Here is a 20,588-nt window from a genome sequence, read left to right on the forward strand (position 1 = left end):
ATTACTACACGTTTAGATAGCTGCCAAGACTAACTTACCAATCTAAAAAATGTTAGCTGACATGAGCTAATTGAGTGACTGTCAGTGACTGAAATAATAAGAGAAAAACCGCTGATACACAACCGGGTTTTAGATGGCGCCGATATATATGGCAGCTCTGCTTCTAGCTCCTCAGCAACAACCGAAATGTCTAAATTGCACCTTGTGTATCGTACTTTTCTCACTCTCAACAGCACAGGAGGTTGGGTGCACCATAATTGGGGAGAACGGGCTCGTGGTAACGACTGGAGCGGAATTAGTGGAATGGTATCAAATACATCAAACACATGGTTTCCAGGTGTTTGATGTCAGTCCATTTGCTCTGTTCCCGGAATTATTATGAGCCGTTCTACACTCGGCAGCCTCCACTGCCAACAGTATATTGAGACCCCGACCGGGTAGAAAAAGAGAAAAGGGAGGTCGCCCCGCCAGTTGACAATCGCTGACCTAAAAAACGCTTGTATGCGATTGAGAAAAACGGCATTACACAAACAGTTTTACACTCAGCTGTGTGTCGAATTGAGGCGCGCCAGTTAGCCACTCAGCTCCGGTCTGGAAGGGAAGCGAGCCGTGCCAAAGCAGGCGGAGTCTGAAAAGCTCTGCCTATCCTCTGGTCGTTCCTAGTTACCACAGCCAGAAGGTCATAAACCTCGTTTATTTCTAAAAACGGATCTTCTTAAAATGTGATTTTAAACCTAACCACACTGATAACCACACCCTAACCTTGAATTAAAACAAAAAAAAACTCAATTTTAGTTTCGATGAATTTTTACGATAACCTAACGGACAATACTGACGTTGTGACGGTGGTAACTAGTGGAAACCCTATCCTCCCTCCCCCGGCGGAGGTGTACGATCGTGGAGTCGAGCAAGAGAGCGTGATTATCTGGCCAGAGAACCACGGTGTTGCTCCGGACTGAGAACTTCACTGCGACTCGGCAGAGCCCAAGTTTGCAACGAGACGGCCGCGGCCACTGCGAGAACAGTTGGCTTGAGAAATCACCGCCTGTCTGGATAGCCTGCATAGAGGCCGACATCCCGTTACTTGCCGAATACAGGACTGGGAACGACTGCAGAATAGGACCCGTCATAACAGGAATATTTATCGGCGTCTGTTCGGCTATTTCTCCCAGAAATGGACGGTTTCGCCGGCAGTTTGGGTAAGTTATAGACGAACTCAAGCCTATTAATAGAATTCACATAGCAGACTGGAATGTATTATAGACTATCTTAATGTACAGACTACACGTGTCAGTGCTTTATTAAACCAATGGAGTTATCGTTGTAATAGATGTTAACGTTGTAACAACCGGAATTCTGACATCCAGAGGTTGCCTGCAATGTGTTAAAATGCAAAACATGAACGTTATATGAGCGTCCTTATTTCATTGCTTTGCTTTTCTGTGCTGGATATCACACGTAGGCTTCACATGACATAGGCTACTAAATACCGCAATAGGGTTCGAAACAATGCGAGGGATATTGTGCTATTCTGTTATACGCACTCGGTTGTGCGTTCATGCTGTATCTACGTCAAATGCCATTTATTGCTATGACAAGGAGTCCTCTGAAACCGCCCGAAACAAAGACTTGTGGGTTTAAGAAACGATTCGACGGGAAATGATTTATCCAGTCAGTCTGCCGGTGCGCGTAGGATCGTGTGTGTGTGTGTGTGGAGAGACGGAGACAGACAGAGAGAGAGCAAGGGGACGTGTCAGATGAGTGGCAGTCCAAGAAGGGGGCCTTCCAAAAGGTTCTAATATAGACCTACACAATGATATTATAACTGACTGATATTCTAACAAAATGACTTAAGCTTCCTCTTTAGGTACCAGGCAGGTGACTATCCCATAGGAATGTAAATTATTAGAATATGCACAAATAAGGTGTGTGCTCCAACTTCCTTATTATAAAATGTTTATGAATCTCAAAGACTGATCGGCTATGTAAACAATAATGCAATATCCTACAGAATACAGTAAATTCTGTAAATTGCACACCCCATAGGAAAGATAGTCACAGATTGTCTATAAAACACCTGAGTTAACTGCAGGTGACTTCCGACAGTGTTTCTCTTTGATTACATAGGTGATGCATGGCGTCAGTTGTTCTCAATGTCACTTAAATTATTGCTGTTGTTGGGCTGCATGTGTGCATAGTTTAACTTTTTTTGTGTTGCTTTGGCGATGCCACAGGCAATTATGGCAGTGGGAGTCCGTGTGTGTGTTTATGCATGCTTGATATAGAGTGAGTGGTGGTAGTGTCATTCTGTCCTTGTCCTTCCCATTTAAATGAGTCTCTCTCTCTCTCTCTGTCTCTCTCTCTCTCTTTGTGTGAGCGTCTCATTCCCTCCCTCAACCTTCATGTTTGAATGCGGTAAAGTTAAAGGATGCAGACTTTAGCCAAGCCCTAGAGCACTGCAGAGGAAGAGGAGAGGGTGCCCACGCAGCCTATGAGGATTTGGGTGCATAGCACGCCACGGCATACATGCCCAGTCATCATACCCGCTCTGCAGTGTCCGTATGCTGTGCCAGCCTGTTCTCATCACCTCAACACTTACTGTAGTGCTGAATTAGTCAGTGCAACACACACACACACACACACACACACACACACACACACACACACACACACACACACACACACACACACACACACACACACACACACACACACACACACACACACACACACACACACACACACACACACACACACACACATTCACACGTTGCTTTTCATAGAGTACTATTATGCAATCAATTATGATATATTTACAGTAGAGACAGACATATGCCACGTAGTTTCATATCCACACTGCACTCAGGGTTTGAGCAACACACCATGTCACATATGTGCCCACAGTGTAAAGAAACTTGTATCTGCTTGACCCTTTCAGACATATATGTAATGTCACTTTATGGGATTTCTTTTGCCTGCATAGGAAGGATCTCTCTTGCACAATAATTGACTGTGACATTTGTAAGCAGAAGTGGCAGAGCACCAGGTTTGCAGGGGCATTGCAGTGATGGATATGGGTGCAGCTGTAATGTATTGTTTAACTGGGTATTGATAGTGTGTCGTTGTTGTTGAATTAAATTAAAGATTCACACCACTGCTAAAATAGGATCAAGCTCTGGTTGGTAACCTTCAGAGGACTTAGTTATTGATATAAGCAGCATCATAAATGTACTTCAGTAGTACTTCATGTCAGTTGATTCATGTGGTTGTATGTACTGGGTGTGAGTGTGCCACTGTGCCAGGCCAATGCCAAGGCAGTTAACGGGGCTCCTACACTTTTAGAAAAAAGGTTCCTTATAGAATCAAAGAACCCTTTTATAGGGTCGGAATGGCCGATTAATTATGGTCGATTTCAAGTTTTCATAACAATCGGAAATCGGTATATTTGGACACCGATTTTTCCATTTAAATATTTTTTTTACACCTTTATTTAATCTTTATTTAACTAGGCAAGTTGGTTAAGAACACATTCTTATTTTCAATGACGGCCTAGGAACGAACGGTGGGTTAACTGCCTCGTTCAGGGGCAGAATGACAGATTTTCACCTTGTCAGCTCGGGGGACCCAATCTTGCAACCTTACAATTAACTAGTCCAACGCGATAACGACCGACCGTTGCACTACACAAGGAGACTGACTGCCTGTGACGCGAATGCAGTAAGCCAAGGTAAGTTGCTAGCTAGCATAAAACTTATCTTATAAAAATAGTTAACAACACATGGTTGATGATATTATCTAGCGTGTCCTGCATTGCGTATAATCTGACTGAGCATACAAGTATCTAAGTATCTGACTGAGCGGTGGTAGGCAGAAGCAGGCACGTAAACATTCATTCAAACAGCACTTTCTTGCGTTTTGCCAGCAGCTCTTCGTTGTGCGTCAAGCATTGCACTGTTTATGACTTCAAGCCTATCAACTCCTGAGATTAGGCTGGTGTAACCGAGTGAAATGGCTGGCTAGTTAGTGCGCGCTAATACTGTTTCAAACGTCACTCGCTCTGAGCTTTGGGGTAGTTGTTTCCCTTGCTCTGCATGGGCAACGCTGCTTCGAGGGTGGCTGTTGTGTTCCTGGTTCGAGCCCAGGGAGGAGAGGGACGGAAGCTATACTGTTACACTGGCAATACTAAAGTGCCTATAAGAACATCCAATAGTCAAAAGTTAATGAAATACAAATGGTATAGAGGGAAATAGTCCTATAATTCCTATAATAACTACCTAAAACTTGTTACCTGGGAATATTGAAGACTCATGTTAAAAGGAACCACCAGCTTTCATATGTTCTCATGTTCTGAGCAAGGAACTTAAACGTTAGCTTTCTTACATTGCACATATTGCACTTCTACTTTCTTCTCCAACACTTTGTTTTTGCATTATTTAAACCAAATTGAACATCTTTCATTATTTATTTGAGGCTAAATTGATTTTATTGATGTATTATATTAAGTTAAAATAAGTGTTCATTCAGTATTGTTGTAATTGTCATTATTACAAATATATATATATATATATAAAAAATAATAATCGGCCGATTCATCGGTATCGGCTTTTGTGGTCCTCCAATAATCGGTATCGGCGTTGAAAAATCATAATGGTCGACCTCTAATCGGAACCCTAGAGGTTCTTCACTGAACCAAAATGGTTCCATATAGAACCCTACATGTTGCCATTTATGAATTGTTGCTACTACTATTAAATAGTAATATTGAGCTAAGAATATAATTGAATAATGGACAAAAGAATATCAGCATAGTTTTTGAATTTATTGTAATTATATGCAAACAGCTTGGAAATATGCACTGTGTTTGAATGATGGCCCACGTCAACTCTGCCCCCCCCCGCCTCCTAACAGCAGACCTCACACATACAGTTGATACGAGCACAGGTTCAAGCTGCATGCAGCTCCCCTGGTTGGAGAGCATGTTGTGGGGTTAAGGGCCTTGCTCAAGGGCCCAACGGTAGGGGAATGTTTTGAGGCTATGAGGGTAGATAAAAAAATAAAAACCACCCTGCCTGGGATTTGAACTGGCCACAGGTCCAACTCCTTAGCCGATGGGCTACCCTGCTTGACTGGTTGCAGAGAAGAAGAAAGGAGCAAAAACATGAATTTATGTTAAGAAATAATACATTGATCTGCCAAATTGAAGACAAAATGCTATGTAGACATGTAATTATTATGATGTAGAAGAACTTGCATGAATTTTTGAGCCGTTTTCAAAAAGGATCATAGCTTTCACCTGGATTCAACTAGTCAGTCTGTCATAGAAAAGCAGCTGTTCTTAATGTTTTGTATACTCAGAGTGGATAGTGTGTAAAAAGTAATGTAATGATTAACTAGGCTATTGAATCACCAAGACTTATGATACATAATGTATTATAAATAATTCATACATACCTCTTCTCAAATCAGCAACAGTCTTCTAATGGCTTCATGAAACAGGCTAGTTCCCTCAATTGTGTCCACACTGAAATACTGAAAACAATAAACAGTTATCTAATTGCCAATGTCAGGCTGGGTCTGTAGCTCTATTTGGGATATCCCGTAATAAATAAAAAATATTTGAAAGAGTTACCCGGCTAGCTTGTAAAGTGGTGGATTAAAAGTAGCCTGTTTAGCTAGCTAGCTTACTAACATGCTCAAATTATCATAATGTTTTAACTATTTATCTAGCCTATAGTTGTATCAAATTGCTTTGTCATATTTGAATTAAATAAGCAACTTTGCTTAACTTAACCCTCCTGTTTTAATTCATTCTGTGTTCCCGGTCCAAAATGACTGCCCCATTTATAGATCCATAATAATACGTATATTATCACCTAATGTTGTGTTAGATCTTTTTTATCAACTTAAGTTTGTCAACATTACAAGTTTCAAACTTCTATTTGCTATTCATGGCCTGTAGGCCTCATTGACCTGAGCTCATGCAACTCGTTTTTGAGTAAAGAAAGCATAATTAATTAATGGATTATTGACCATAACAAATACGCAGATAAAACATTGTGCTGGAGACACGTGATGCCGCGGAGCCGAGCAGACGTTGACAAACCGAGCTCTTCAAAGTTATTCTATTTTTACCTAAATAACAACGTTGAAACAATATTCTACATTGGCTGATAAATTGTCAAGTACTTACCTTCCCAAAGAGCCATGGACATCCGACCGAGAGGCAAGAAGGACGAACAAAACGTCGTTGATTCCCAAGATAACGATAACGCTACAGCTAGCAGGATTAGCATTAGCCCTCATAACTCAGACGACAGTTCCAGACTGTTGCTCTCAGCAGCCTCTTGCGAGCCTGCCGACATGCTGGCTACTCTCCTCCGGGAAATTCAGGATGGTAACAGAGGTCTTTCTCTGAAAATCGATAAGAAATCGGCTGAACTCCATTCTTCCATTGAAGACCTGAAATCCTCCATGAATGATCTCCTTTTGAGAACGACTGAGGCAGAGCTGCGCATTAGCACAGTTGAAGATACCATCGCTAGACATGACCAGGTCTTGACACAACTGCAAAAGGACAATGCCTACCTCAAAAACAAGGTAGATCAGATGGAGAACCAGAGTAGACGTAGTAATATCCGTGTGGTGGGATTGAAAGAGGACAGCGAGGGCCGTGACCCGGTCCGTTTCTTCACTCAATGGATCCCGGAGAGCCTAGGCATAACCAACTTCACCAAGCCGCTGGAAATCAAACGCGCCCACAGAACATCAGCGCCGAAACCCCGGCCAGATGAGCCCCCACGAGCCGTCCTGATCAGGTTCCTCCGTTTCCAAGACAGAGAGAAGATACTGCAACTCGCAAGAGCCAAAGGGGACATCGCCATCGATGGGAAGAGGGTCAGCCTTTTCCCGGATATGAGCACGGATCTCGCCAGACGCCGCAAGCAGTTCAGACCTGCCGCCAAAGCACTGAAGGAGAAGAACATCACCGGCTACCTCATCCACCCTGCGCGGATGACAGCTCAGTACAAAGGCCGAAGCCATCTCTTCAACACACCGGGAGAAGTGCACACTTTTCTCAAAGAACTGAGCAACGTCTGAGTCTGAGCCAGGACGGTCTCTCTGGGGGATAAAATGCAGTTTGTTTGTTTTCTCTTATCCGGATTGAACTGCTGGTATCTCCCGGTCACTTTAATTGATTTGTACATTTTCAACTAACCATATCTTCCTGGGGTGAGTTCTATTACATTTACAGGAGACTATATTTTGGTTTAGTCCATATCTATTGGGGGAAGCAATAAGTGGGTTTAGGCCCACTGCTTTCCCCCTCATTTATGTTAATCTTTCGTAAAGAGACTCAAGCAGCCCTTACCGTGGGCAGTAAATATTCAGCCATAAATATCTATTCACAACGTTTGTTTTCAATTTAGAGAGCTCGCAGGTTTTAGTTTACACCAAGGTTTAGCTAGTAAGAGCAAGATGGAAAGCGAGCAGCAACGTATCTCTACAAGTGTATTCATGTTTGATTGTTGGGACTCTTGTTCTAGTCTGATGGGTGGGTGGGATTATTATAATTTTTTCCCCTTTTTTCTATGTTTATTGTTTCCCTCTTAAAGAGACACACAGGTCACTTTTGTGCTCAAACCAAAGTTGAAACATTTCCTAATTATCTGCATATGATAGAATTCTATTCAGTTACATATTTGAAACCCAACCTATGCTTAATCCACTAAAATATGTCACATTCAACGTAAAAGGTCTTAACAAGCCCGATTAAAAGGAAGAGTCTATACATACCTTAAGAAATTAAAGGCTGACATTGTGTTTTTACAAGAAACACATCTTACAGCCAGTGAACACAAGAAATTGAAGAGGGAATGGGTAGGACAAGTTTTTGCATCCTCTTTTAACTCCAAAGCAAGAGGAACTGCAATTTTGATAAGTAGACACATCCCCTTCTGCGTCAACAACACCATCTCTGATCCCTCTGGCAGGTTTGTTTTGGTGCAGGGGCATATGTTTTCAGAGTCTTGGACCCTATTGAATATTTATACTCCTAACTTCGATGACCATATGTTTATTCAGAATGTCTTCCTTCAGATTGCTCAAGCACCACCAGGATGGCTACTGGTTGGAGATTTTAATTTTCGCTTAGATACAGTTCTTGATAGGTCTTCTGATAAACCCTCACTTCTTACCAAAGCCGGCAAGCTCACCATGTCATTCATGAAAGATCTCAATTTACTAGACATCTGGAGACAGTTGCACCCACAGGATAGGGACTACTCTTTTTATTCACACCCACACAAGACACACACACGCATAGATAACTTTTTACTTTCGACACAACTGTTTCATAGAGTGTTAGATGTCGAGTATCTCCCCAGATTGCTTAGTGACCATTCTCCTCTGGTATTATCAATCTCCATTCCTACCAAGGTAAATGGAGCATATAGATGGAGACTAAATTCTACACTTCTAAAGCAACCTGAATTTTGTGCATTCATCAAAGCGCAGATCAATATTTTTACTTTGACAAACAAACCCTCTGCTCCTGACAGCTTCATTCTTTGGGACACATTGAAGGCCTACCTGAGGGGACAGATTATTTCCTATACTAAAGGGCTGAAGAAAAAACACGGTGCGGAACTGAGTGCCCTTGAATCTGAAATCTCAGAGCTAGAGAAAACCTACCAAAGAGGCCCGACTAAAAATCTATACAGGCTTTTGGTAAATAAAAAACTTAAATATAATATTCTGAACACATATCAAGATGAGGGCCATCACTAAATCAAAACAGCGTTATTATGAGCTTGGAGTGAAAGCTCACAAAGTATTGGCAACTGAAAGCAGAGGAAAGTAAGAGGACAATTAATGCCATAGAAACTCTCACTAACGAGATATCTTTCGAACCTACTGAAATTAATAATACTTTTAAGAAATACTATGAAGACATCTACACTTCCCAATCAAGCGATGATCTATCAGAAATAGACTCCTTTCTCTCCTCTCTCAACCTCCCATGCCTGTCAGGGGAAGACAGCGAGCGCCTGAGTGAACACTTCTCAGTCCCTGAATTGTTGGAGGCCATTAAATCCTTACCTTCTAATAAATCTCCTGGGGAGGATGGCTTCCCTCCAGAGTTCTATAAAGAATTTAGGGAGCTGTTGGTCCCCTACCTTATGGAGGTACTTAAAAAAGCCAGAGAAGACAACTGCTTTCCAGAGTCCTTCTCTCAAGCAGTGATTACTGTAATCCACAAGAAAGGGAAAAACCCACTAAAGTGCGCCTCCTATAGACCAATCTCTCTCCTTAACACAGATTGTAAACTGGTCACCAAGATGCTATCGAAGAGACTGGAGTCATGTCTTCCCCTGTTGGTCAACCCAGATCAGACTGGCTTCATAATTAATAGATTGTCCTCCAATAATCTCAGAAGGTTCTTTGATATAATTCACCTTGCTAACAAAAACAAAATACCTGGTGTCGCAGTCTCCCTCGACGCTGAAAAGGTCTTTGATAGGGTTGAATGGCCATACCTCTTTCGTGTCTTGGAAAAGTTCGGTTTAGGTACCGTGTTTGTAAATTTGATAAAATCACTCTACAAATCTCCTAAAGCTAGGATTGCTACCAATGGGATTACTTCCTCCTCTTTCCCTCTTTATAGGGGGAACAGACAAGGTTGCCCAATTAGCCCCCACCATCGAACCGTTGGCTGAGGCTATTAGAACGTGCCCTGACATACATGGCTTTGAGGTTGGCCCCCATACCCATAAATTATCACTCTTTGCGGACGACCTTATCTTATTCCTAAAAAACCCAGAAAACTCCCTCTCTCACTTGCAGATCCTACTACAGTGTTATAGTTCTTTCTCTGGATATAAGGTCAATCTTGATAAAAGCGAAATCTTACCATTGTCTGTCTTTGACCATCATACCATCAAGCACAAGTTTCCTTTTTAGATGGTCTGCTATGGGCTTCACATATTTGGGCATAATGGTGGATGGTAATCTGAACAACCTCTATAAACTCAATCTGGCCAGTTTGTTGCAAAAGGTGGAGGTTGACCTTTGTAAATGGATGGACTTACCTCTCACTCTACTGGGTAGAATCAATGTAATTAAAATGGATGTCATGCCCAGGTTTCTATATCTGTTTAAATCTCTCCCTATCCCTGTTCCCGCAGCATTTTTTTCCTCTCTCGACAAGCTGACCAGACGGTTTATCTGGCACGGCAAAACCCCTAGGGTTGGCCTGGATAAACTGACCCTTGATTACAGTCAAGGGGGCTTAAACCTCCCCAATTTTAGAATGTACTACTGGGCTGCACAGTCTAGGTTTCTGGCTCAGAGGTTTGACAATGGTCCCTCCCCCTCATGGTTGAACATTGAAAAGCTTGAGGTAAATGATGACACTGGGGCAGATTTGTTTTACAAATGGGACAGAAAATCTATAAAACCCATCACAGACAACCCTTTAATCATACATTCTGTCCTGGCATGGTGCAAACTGCATGAGCTGTTCGGACGAGGAGGATTCCTTTCCCCTAAAACCCCTTTATGGAACAATAGATTGATCCCTATGTTTTTCCAGAATAGTAACTTTAGACCATGATCTGATAAGGGTATCACTCTTCTGGAACATTGTTACGAGGAGGGAGTTCTTATGTCTTTTGATCAGCTGAAACAGAAATACCACTTGCCTAACAGGGACTTCTTTAGCTACCTACAACTACGAAACTTTATTAGGGTGACTCTCAAGGGACAATGGAACCTACCTAAGATGTCACCTATTGAACAACTCTGCCACGCAGACCAACCACTGTTCAAGACCATTTCCCGTGTTTACAATGCTCTTATGTCAGGACTAACACTGCCTGGGCTAGATAAACCCGACTTAGATGGGAGAGAGATCTGGGTATTGATCTCGATGAGGATCTATGGAGTGACCTATGCAGGGATGGGGTTACATCCACATTGAACTCCAGATACAGACTGATCCAGTTTAATTTCCTCCATCAGCTCTATATCACCCCATCTAGACTGCACAAGTTCAACCCAGATATCTCCTCCCTATGTTTTAGATGTGGCTCAGATGAAGGAACATTCCTCCATTCCACTTGGCAGTGTTCAAAACTACACGGTTTCTGGCAGGGGGTATGCGATACCATATCCTCAATTCACAGGGTTGCATTCCCTTTAGACCCGGAGGTCTGTCTACTGGGTAACTTTACTAACACCAATCTTAGGCAAAGCCATACTATAAAGCTAACAGAAATATTGCTAGCGATTGCCAAGAAATGTATTGCCTTGAAATGGAAATTGGATTCCTCCCTGCCAGTTGCAATGTGGCTTTCGGAAGTTAATAGTTGTATCCCTTTGGAGAAAATCACTTACTGCTTGAGGAATAAGTTAAAGACATTTTACAGAATTTGGCAACCTTTTATTGACTATATGGAGAATCTCCCCCCACATCTCATTGATTGAATCTATATATAATCCTCACATAATGTTTCACACGTAATGTATAATATGTAGCCTACGGCAGGTGATCCAATGTCTCGTTATTTAATTTTTTAATGTTTAATTTTTTATTATTGTATGTTTGTTTATATAACTATAATTATAATTTATTTTTGTTACGTTCGTCTGTTACTGTCACTTTGTCCTATCGTTGTCTAATATCTTTTCACTTTTGTTTTGAATGTCCTTAATTGGAAAATTCTAAAATAAAATATAAAAAAAAAAAAAAAAAAACATTGTGCTATTTATTTATCAGTCGACTTTGTGTCAAAGTTTAACAAGGACTCTCCTCTTCACCAGTGTCATGGCCAAAGATATGTTCGAGAGCCTCACATACAGTATATCGTTTGGTAATTGTGCTGCCATAGAATGAATTGTGAGCAAGGCCTCAAAAAAGCTGCAAGAAAAGTTCTATATATTATTGAAACAATGTTGCGATTGTTTGTGAGAATGCCAAAAGATGTGGTTCCCAGGGGAAATATTCTATTGGGGAAAGGTTGCCATGGAAGCAGAAGAAGGGGAGTGAGGTGTGTGTGTGTGTACAAACACACATGCATGTGGAGGTCTGGGAGATGAAGTGTCCATCTGATGAATGGGCATGTGCCTGAACTCAATTTTATACACCAATTGTGGTCTCACCCATTCATTTCTAATGAACGGTCAATTTTGACAGGGAACACAACAGGTGTACAAAAGTTAAATAAAACACCCAAAATTTAATGAAAGCCATCAAAATGTATTTTGTGTGTTCAGATGCCCTGTATGGACAAAGTCATGTAACCTCATGGCAATCAGATTAAATGAACTACATTTTCAGAGAGAACTTGTAAATTGGTCCAATTCGACCAGAACACAGCAGGAGGGTTAGTTAATACATAGAAAAATAATGTGCTTATGGTTAAACTACTTGCAAGTTGGTTCAACCACCATCCTCTTGCATCATCATGCTGGAATGGATTGGCTGTTGGTTTTTGAATTCAATTTTGAATTGACCAATCCAAAAGGTTCTATATAGAACCCCTTTATAGATATATATAGATATATAGATATATAGATATATAGAACCCCCACTAAAACCCTTTTTCCATAATGTTAGACTGAATTAAATAAGAATGTTGACTTAACGTGTAGCGACATAAGAAGCAAAATTAGTTTTTCCATCAAAGTCATTTTTATTGCGAGCTAACGTGAAGTAATAAAGGAATTTGCATATGTCATGAGAAAATATACCTCGCCCTTATTAAACTCCAGAAATCAACATCCATTGATGGAAAATGAACTAGTTTGACTGCTATCGGTTTGAGTTATGAAAGTTGGACTGGATCTCGAATTCTCGGCGCAGGAAACACTTTGACGAGCTTCAAAAAACAAATGTTATTTTCTGGCAATCGAGGCTTATTCTGTGCCAGATGTTAAATAAACCATTCTAAATGGATAATGTAAATGATTAGGCCTATTTGGGTGATTGACTTGTAATTTCTTCAACTTGAGGCAATTTCGAGGTAAGAAGTGTTTGTGTTGCCCAATAGCCTATAGGTGCTGGAATAGGCTACTGAGGATGCGGTCGTAATTTTAGTCACTGGTTCAAATATTAATAACATGAATTAGCTTGTAGCCTAATCTGACGGACTGTTACCAACAATCTAACGCAGCCATTCTAACAGCTGAGCGCAACTGCGGTAAACTGTGACCATGATCACAATTCACAACTTCCAATTGAATTAACTAAACATTAATAGCTGAATAATAAAGGCTACAGCAGCAATAAACTGAAGGTATTGGTTTATTAAATCTGTTCGCCAGCTCCAGGTAGTCTACACAAGTGGCACAAATGGATTTGCAACGACTCCAGTGATATCGCATCAAATGCAAGCTACAGTAGCCTACAATAGCATAGATGCAAATGTATCATTCTCCACATTTTAATGTCAGTTTCATTGGGAACTTTTCCCATAACAGAAGCACGCAAATGGAGTTCCATTTCAAATTTCCCCTCGAGACCCAGCAACTGAGCATGCGCAAATCCCTTAACTCGCTTGATACGGTTTTCCATAAGCAAAGTTGGCATGCCTCTTCCAAGTGAATTTATCTAATGCGCTCTCGTGCGCCCGAAGTTGATTTTAAACGGTTTTCCAGTGCGTTTGTTTGTTGACGTACATCAGTTCTAGCGGTTTATTTTTTTTCTGGAAGAAGGGTTTAAGAGTGTCTGCTTTTATGAAACACATTATTTCCTTATTTTTCTCATTCTAGCTAGAGTAGCATTTACTTTGCAACAGCACAGGTTTGTATGAACCGTGCTGTTTGCCAATCAGACCTCAGCAACAATGTTGCCATGTAAATACATGTTTTTAGATTTTTTTTGCTAATGAAGTCAAAATGAAATATAGAATCAAATTTACATAAGTATTCACACCCCTGAGTCAATGCATGTCATCACATTTGGCAGCGATTACACGTGTGAATGTTGGGAATGCTGGGTAAGTCTCTACGAGCTTTGCACACCTGGATTGTATAATGTTTTGTATATTATTATTATTTTTAATTCTCCAAGCTCTGTCAAGTTGGTTAGTTGATCACTGCTAGACAGCCATTTTCAACTCTTCCAACAGATTTTAAGCCAAATTACGTCAATACTGCAACGAGGCCACTCAGTAACATCGAATGTCGTCTTGGTAAACAACTACAGTGCATATTTGGCCTTGTGTTTTAGGTTATTGTCTAGCTGAAGAGTGCATTTTTCTCCCAGTGTCTGTTGGAAAGCAGACTGGACCAGGTTTACCTCTAGGATTTTGCCTGTGCTTAGTGCCATTCTATTTATTTTTAGAAACTGATTACAAGCATACCCATAACATGATGCAACCACCACCATGCTTGAAAATTTGAATAGTGGTACTAGGTGATGGGTTGTGTTTACCCCGACCATACCATAATGACAAAGTAAAAATGTAGATTTTTTTTGCAAATGTATAAAAATAACGAAATATCACATTTATATGAGTATTCAGAACCTTTATACAATACTTTGAAGCTCCTTTGGCAACAATTACAGCCTCAAGTCTTCTTGGGTATGATGCTACAAGCTTTACACACCTGTATTTGGGGAGTTTTTCCATTCTTCTTAGCAGATCCTCAAGCTCTGCCAGGTTGGATGAGGAGCGTTGCAGCACAGCTATTTTCTGGTCTCTCCAGAGATGTTCGATCAGGTTCAAGTCCGGTCTCTGGCTGGGCCACTCAAGGACATTCAGAGACTTCTCCTGAAGCCACTCCTGTGTTGTCTGCTGCGTGCCAAAGACCCCCTCAGACATCAATATTCCTTAGCCAGCTGTATCAAAAGTGTTGGCCAAGTCAATAAAAATAGCAGCACAACATTAATTAGAATCAAGGGCAATGGTGACATCATTGAGGACCTTTAAGGTTGCAGTGAGACATCCATAATCTGAGCGGAAACCAGATTGCATACCTGAGAGAATACTCTAGACATCAAGATAGCCAGTCAGTTGATTATTGACAAGTTTGACACTTTTGATAAACAGGGCAAAATAGAAATAGGCCTATAACAATTAGGATCAGCTTGATCTCCCCCTTTAAATAAAGGACAAACCGTGGCTGCCTTCCAAGCAATGGGAACCTCCCCAGAAAAGGTGAGACAGGCTTGGCGATGATAGGGGCAGCAACTTTAACCTGTTTGGGCTAGGGGGCAGCATTTTCACTTTTGGATTAAAAGCATGCCCAGAGTAAACTGTCTCTTACTCAGTCCCACATGCTAATATATGCATATTATTAGTAGTATCGGATAGAAAACACTCTGAAGTTTCTAAAACTGTTTGAATGATATCTGTGAGTATAACATATGGCAGGCAAAAACCTGATAAAAAATCCAAACGGGAAGTGGGAAATCTGAGGTTTGTAGTTTTTCAACTCAGCCCCTATTGAACATACAGTGGGATATTGGTTGTGTTGCACTTCCCAAGGCTTCCACTAGATGACAAGCGTCTTTAGAACGTTGTTTGATGCTTCTACTATGAAGGGGGGCTGAATGAGAGGGGAATGAGTCAGAGGTCTGCTAGCAGTCACGAGCTCAGTCACGCGCATTCACATGAGGTAGCTCCAGTTCCATTGCTTTTCTACAGACATTGGAATTCTCCGGTTGGAACATTATTGAATATTTATGATAAAAACATCCTAAAGATTGTTTCTACATATCGTTTGATATGTTTCTGTGACCAGTAATATAACTTTTTGGAATTTCCGTCTGACCTTTCCGCTAGAAGTTGCACGCACATTTTGATTTGTTTACCAAACGCCCTAACAAAAGGATGTATATGGACATAAATTATGAACTTTATCGAACAAATCAAACATTTATTGTAGAACTGGGATTCCTGGGAGTGCATTCTGGTGAAGATCATCAAAGGTAAGTTAATATTTATAATGCTATTTCTGACTAATGTTGACTGCATAACATGGCGGATATTTATTTTGGTTGGTTTGGACTCTTGAGCTCTGTACTCAGATGATTGCATGGTATGCTTTTTCCGTAAAGTTTAAAAAAAATCTGACATAGCGGTTGCATTAAGGAGAAGTTTTTCTAATGTTCCATGCATAACAGTTGTATTTTCATCAACATTCATAATGAGTATTTCTGTAAATTGATGTGGATCTCTGCAAAATCACTGCATGTTTTGGAACTACTGAACATAAAACACCAATGTAAAATGAGATTTTTGGATATACATATGCAATTTATCGAACAAAACATACATGTATTATGAAGTCCTATGAGTGTCATCTGATGAAGATCATCAAAGGTTTGTGATTAATTTCTCTATTTCTGCTTTTTCTGACTCTTCTCTTGCTGGAAAAATGGCTGGGTATTTCTGTGACTTGGTGGTGACCTAACATAATCATTTGTGGAGCTTTCGCTGTAAAGCATTTTTGAAAATCAGACACGGTGGCTGGATTAACGAAAATTGTATCTTTAAAATGGTGCCTAATACTTGTACGTTTGAGAAACTTGATTAATGAGATTTCTGTTGATTTGTATTTGGCGCCCTGCAATTTCATTGGCTGTTGGCGAAGGTTCCGCTAGTTCCCAGACAGGTTAAAGATGAAATGGTCAACCATCTGACCCAGATGTTTTTTTGGGGTCAAGTTTCAGGAGCTCCTTTAACACCTTGGACTTAGTGACTTCCTGCACGGAAACACTTTGTAGCGGGGGGAATATAGGGAGGAGCATCGGGGATAGTTGTATTAGCAGGGGTGGGAGATGAGGAAATGTTGGACTGGCAAGGGGGCATGGCTGAAACAAATAGAAATCCTGTGGAATCATCAAGTGGTGATTAAAGAGCTCAGCCATGTGCTTCTTGTCAGTAACAACTACATCATCAACATTAAGAGACAGCTGTGAGGAGGAGGGTTTATTCTCCAGATCTTTAACAGTTTTCCAGAACTTCTTGGGGTTAGACCCAGAGAGAGAACTGCTTCTGAAAGTAACTAACTTTGGCCTTCCGGATAGCCTGAGTGCACTTATTTCTTATTTGCTTGAACGAGAGCCAGTCAGCCTGAGTATGCATGTGCCGAGCGATTTGCCAAATGAAATTCATGAGGTGGAGTAACTCTGCAAGATCACGGTTGAACCAGAGGTAAACCAGTTTTTAATTATTTTTTTTTATGGGGGCGTGTTTGTTAACAATACCACTGAAAATATACAAAAAGAAGATCCAAGTATCTTCTACAGAGGGGATCAAGCTGATTCTATACCTTTTTACAGAGGCCAGTTCATGAAGGAAGGCTTGCTCATTAAAGTGTTTTAGCAAGCGTCTATGACAAATCAGGAGAGGTCGTTTCACTGAGCAGCCATTACAAACACAAGCCTGTAAAACAGTGATCACTAAGGTATCATTCGTGTTTTCTGTAATGACATATCAGGATTATTTGTGAGGATAACATCGGGGAGAGGAGCCTTTTCTGGGTGTTTGGAGTCCTACCTTGTGCGATTGGTAATAATCTGAGAGATTTAGGGAGTCCCATTGCTTTAGGACTTGGTCAGGTGGTTTTAAGCATGTCCCAGTTTAGGTCACCTAGCAGGACAAATTCAGACTAAGTGTAAGGGGCCAGGGGAGAGCTTTAGGGCAGGTAGGGTACAGGCCGGTGCTGATGGAGGACGATGGGACCCAGCAACTGTCAACAAAGAGCTATTTGAAAGTTTAAATAATTGATTAAAACCAAATCAAATTGTTTGGGGACAGACTTGGTAGAGGCAAACGAGCACTGAAGGTATTCCTTGGTAAAGATTGTCACTCTGGCGAGAGGTGGTTAGAAAAGGATGGGAGGCCAAAAGTCAGTGTAACCAATGGAGAGTCATATTCCCGAGTGTGGGAACAAAGTCTGTCCCACGGTTGGGTAAAAAAAGTTCATATTCATCAAAGCTTGCAGGACTCATGAGGCAAGTAAGCAAAATGCACAAGAAAACAATTTAATATATAACAACTTGGGGCTAGCCACTAAGTTTAGAATCACTCGCCCCAACAGTGCGTGGTGTGCTGGAGGCGAGTGAAAGCTCAGGAGAGAGGGGGGGAGTGTAGTGGGGGCACCTGTACCAGACAGGGGAAGAGAGGCCAGGGCAGACAGTGAACAGATCGCCAGGTGGGATCCAAGCAGTAGTGCAGCAGGCAACGGGAGTAGGTGTCCCACCCACTGGGGAGTTGCTTTTATTTCTGGAGGCAGATTTCTTGTAGAAAATGCCAGTAGATTTGGACAGCAGGAGGGGACTTCAAAGACTGCTGCCACCCGTTGGGCCCAAAGGCCTCGACACCGCTCACATCAGTGCTATTTGAAGTTGTATCTGGTCTGTCCTAGCAAGCCTGCCAGCCTTAACTCAGCATTCAGTCCCCGTAAAGTAAAATATCATTAATGTACTATATTTAATGTATCTTTTTCCTGGCTTTCAATGCAGCATCAGACCAAACACTATGCAATCAGTTCCAGGTTGGAGGGTGTCCTCAGGTCTCTGCTGTTTGTTTGCTAGAGCACCCTCCGTATAGCTTGGAAACAGGAAACCTTGGTAGCAGTAATCTATCCGGTTAATTTTGGCTAAAATTAGGTTGTAGGTTTGGAGTTTTGATCTGGAATGAAGGCCATGCTGTGGAGGGTAACATCCTGCGTATGTCCCTGCCAAAAAATCCAGGTTTATCTAACTCCAAATCTACCCTTTTGTAAAACAACATGTTGAAAAATGTGAGAGCTCACATGCAGCTCTGCCTCTCTCTAAATAATGAAGGGTATTGGTGGTTCCAAACATCTTCCATTTAAGAATGATGGAGGCCACCGTGTTCTTGGAGACCTTAAATGCTGCAGAGGTTAGTTGGTACCCTTCCCCAGATCTGTGCCTCGACACAATCCTGTCTTGGAGCTCTACAGACAATTCCTTCGACTTCATGGCTTGATTTTTGCTCTGACATGCCCTGTCAACTGTGGGCCTTATATAGACAGGTGTGTGCCCTTTCAAAATCATGTCCAATCAATTGAATTTACCACAGGTGGACTCCAATCAAGTTGTAGAAACATCTCAAGGATGATCAATGGAAACAGGATGCACCTGAGCTCAATTTCGAGTCTAAATAAGGGTCTAAAAAGGGTCTAAATAGTTATGTAAATAAGCTATTTCAGTTTTCCATTTTTTATACATTTGCAAATATTTCTAAAAACCTGTTTTCGCTTTGTACTTATGGGGTATTGTGTGTAGATCGGTGAGGACATTTTTGTATTTAATCCATTTTAGAATAAGGCTGTAACGTAACAAAATGTTTAAAAAAAAGGGGAAGGGGTCTGAATACATTCCGAATGCACTGTATAACCTTATTTAGTAAAGGGTTCTTTAATCTCGTCCAAAGAACTAAAAGGTTCTATATGGAGCCCCAAATAACATTTTTTTTCTCAGTGTAGGCCTGAAAGCGAGCTGGGATGGCATCAGAGGGCCCCTGCCGCTACACTGATACCTTTCTGCACCCAATCAGAACTTTTACTGTCAAATATGAGGTTAAATGTGGGACCTCCAGGAGCTAGGTGCTAGTGTTCACTCCCTGTTCCCTTGCCTAGTACCTACCCCATGCCCCCTGTCCCATTCACATGCTGCTGACTAGTGTTTGTGTTGCTGTACTTGTGGTTGATTCTGTTTAAACCTACAGTGTAAAATATAATATATCAAATATTTTCCCTCTGAGTGAGTATAGGTCAGTGTGGCATTATTCACTGCCCCACTACACTGAACCCATGTGTGTGTGTGTGCGTGCTGCAGATCCAGTGCTGCACTAAAGACAACCAGAGGATCAGGTTACAGAATTCCTTCCTGGTGAAAGTGGAGGGAGAGAGAAAGAGCAGGGAGAGAAAGAAGGAGGGAGAGAGAGTAAAGATCCGGAGCGGGATGCACATACTCCAGAGCGGTTCCAGATGCAGGAATGTCGCCTCCCATCTTCCCACATTTTTCCCTCTCCATAACAATGTATTACATTACTGCTGGAAATAAAATAAATAAGACTCTCCTGCTCAACCTTGTCAGGGCTTTGAGTGGTTATATGAGACTGAGAGCAGTGTGGACGGACAGACACTCAGTCAGTTGCCCCAGGATTGTCTGCACTACTTAAAGGCAGACAGATGCTACCACCAGATGGACATGCAGTTGACCGGGGCAGCTTTAGCAGGGGCAGACATTTGATGAACCGACACGTTGGAAAGGTGGCATCCTATGATGGTGCCATGTTGAAAGTCACTGAGCTCTTCAGTAAGGCCGTTCTGCTGCCAATGTTTGTCTATGGAGATTGCATGGCTGTTTGCACGATTTTGTTTTTTTTATACACCTGTCAGCAATGTGTGTGGCTGAAATCCACAAATTTGAAGCGTCCACATACTTTTGTCTATATGGTGTTCTTAGTCATAGTTTTAGAGGATGTTTTTGTGGTATTTTCTAACTTGATTGTGTGCATATGTATTTGTTTATGCAGCTGCAGGGCACGTGTTGGAGGTCCTGTCTGTTACAGCGGTTGTGTGTATGTGTGTGGCATGGTACATGT

General features: G+C 41.5%; 1 protein-coding gene across 1 annotated transcript in view; it reads left to right on the top strand.

Moving 5' to 3' along the window:
• Positions 1-770: 770 nt before the first annotated feature.
• LOC124041366 (echinoderm microtubule-associated protein-like 4) overlaps positions 771-20,588 on the top strand; it is a 121,804-nt gene continuing 101,986 nt past the window's right edge. Inside the window, exon 1 of the mRNA XM_046358879.1 lies at positions 771-1,199. Within this exon, the coding sequence (XP_046214835.1) occupies positions 1,175-1,199 (25 nt within the window). The 5' untranslated portion in view covers positions 771-1,174. The remainder of the gene's footprint in view (positions 1,200-20,588) is intronic.

The sequence above is a fragment of the Oncorhynchus gorbuscha genome, linkage group LG08 (assembly GCF_021184085.1).
Source record: "Oncorhynchus gorbuscha isolate QuinsamMale2020 ecotype Even-year linkage group LG08, OgorEven_v1.0, whole genome shotgun sequence".
NCBI classification, from domain to species: domain Eukaryota; kingdom Metazoa; phylum Chordata; class Actinopteri; order Salmoniformes; family Salmonidae; genus Oncorhynchus; species Oncorhynchus gorbuscha.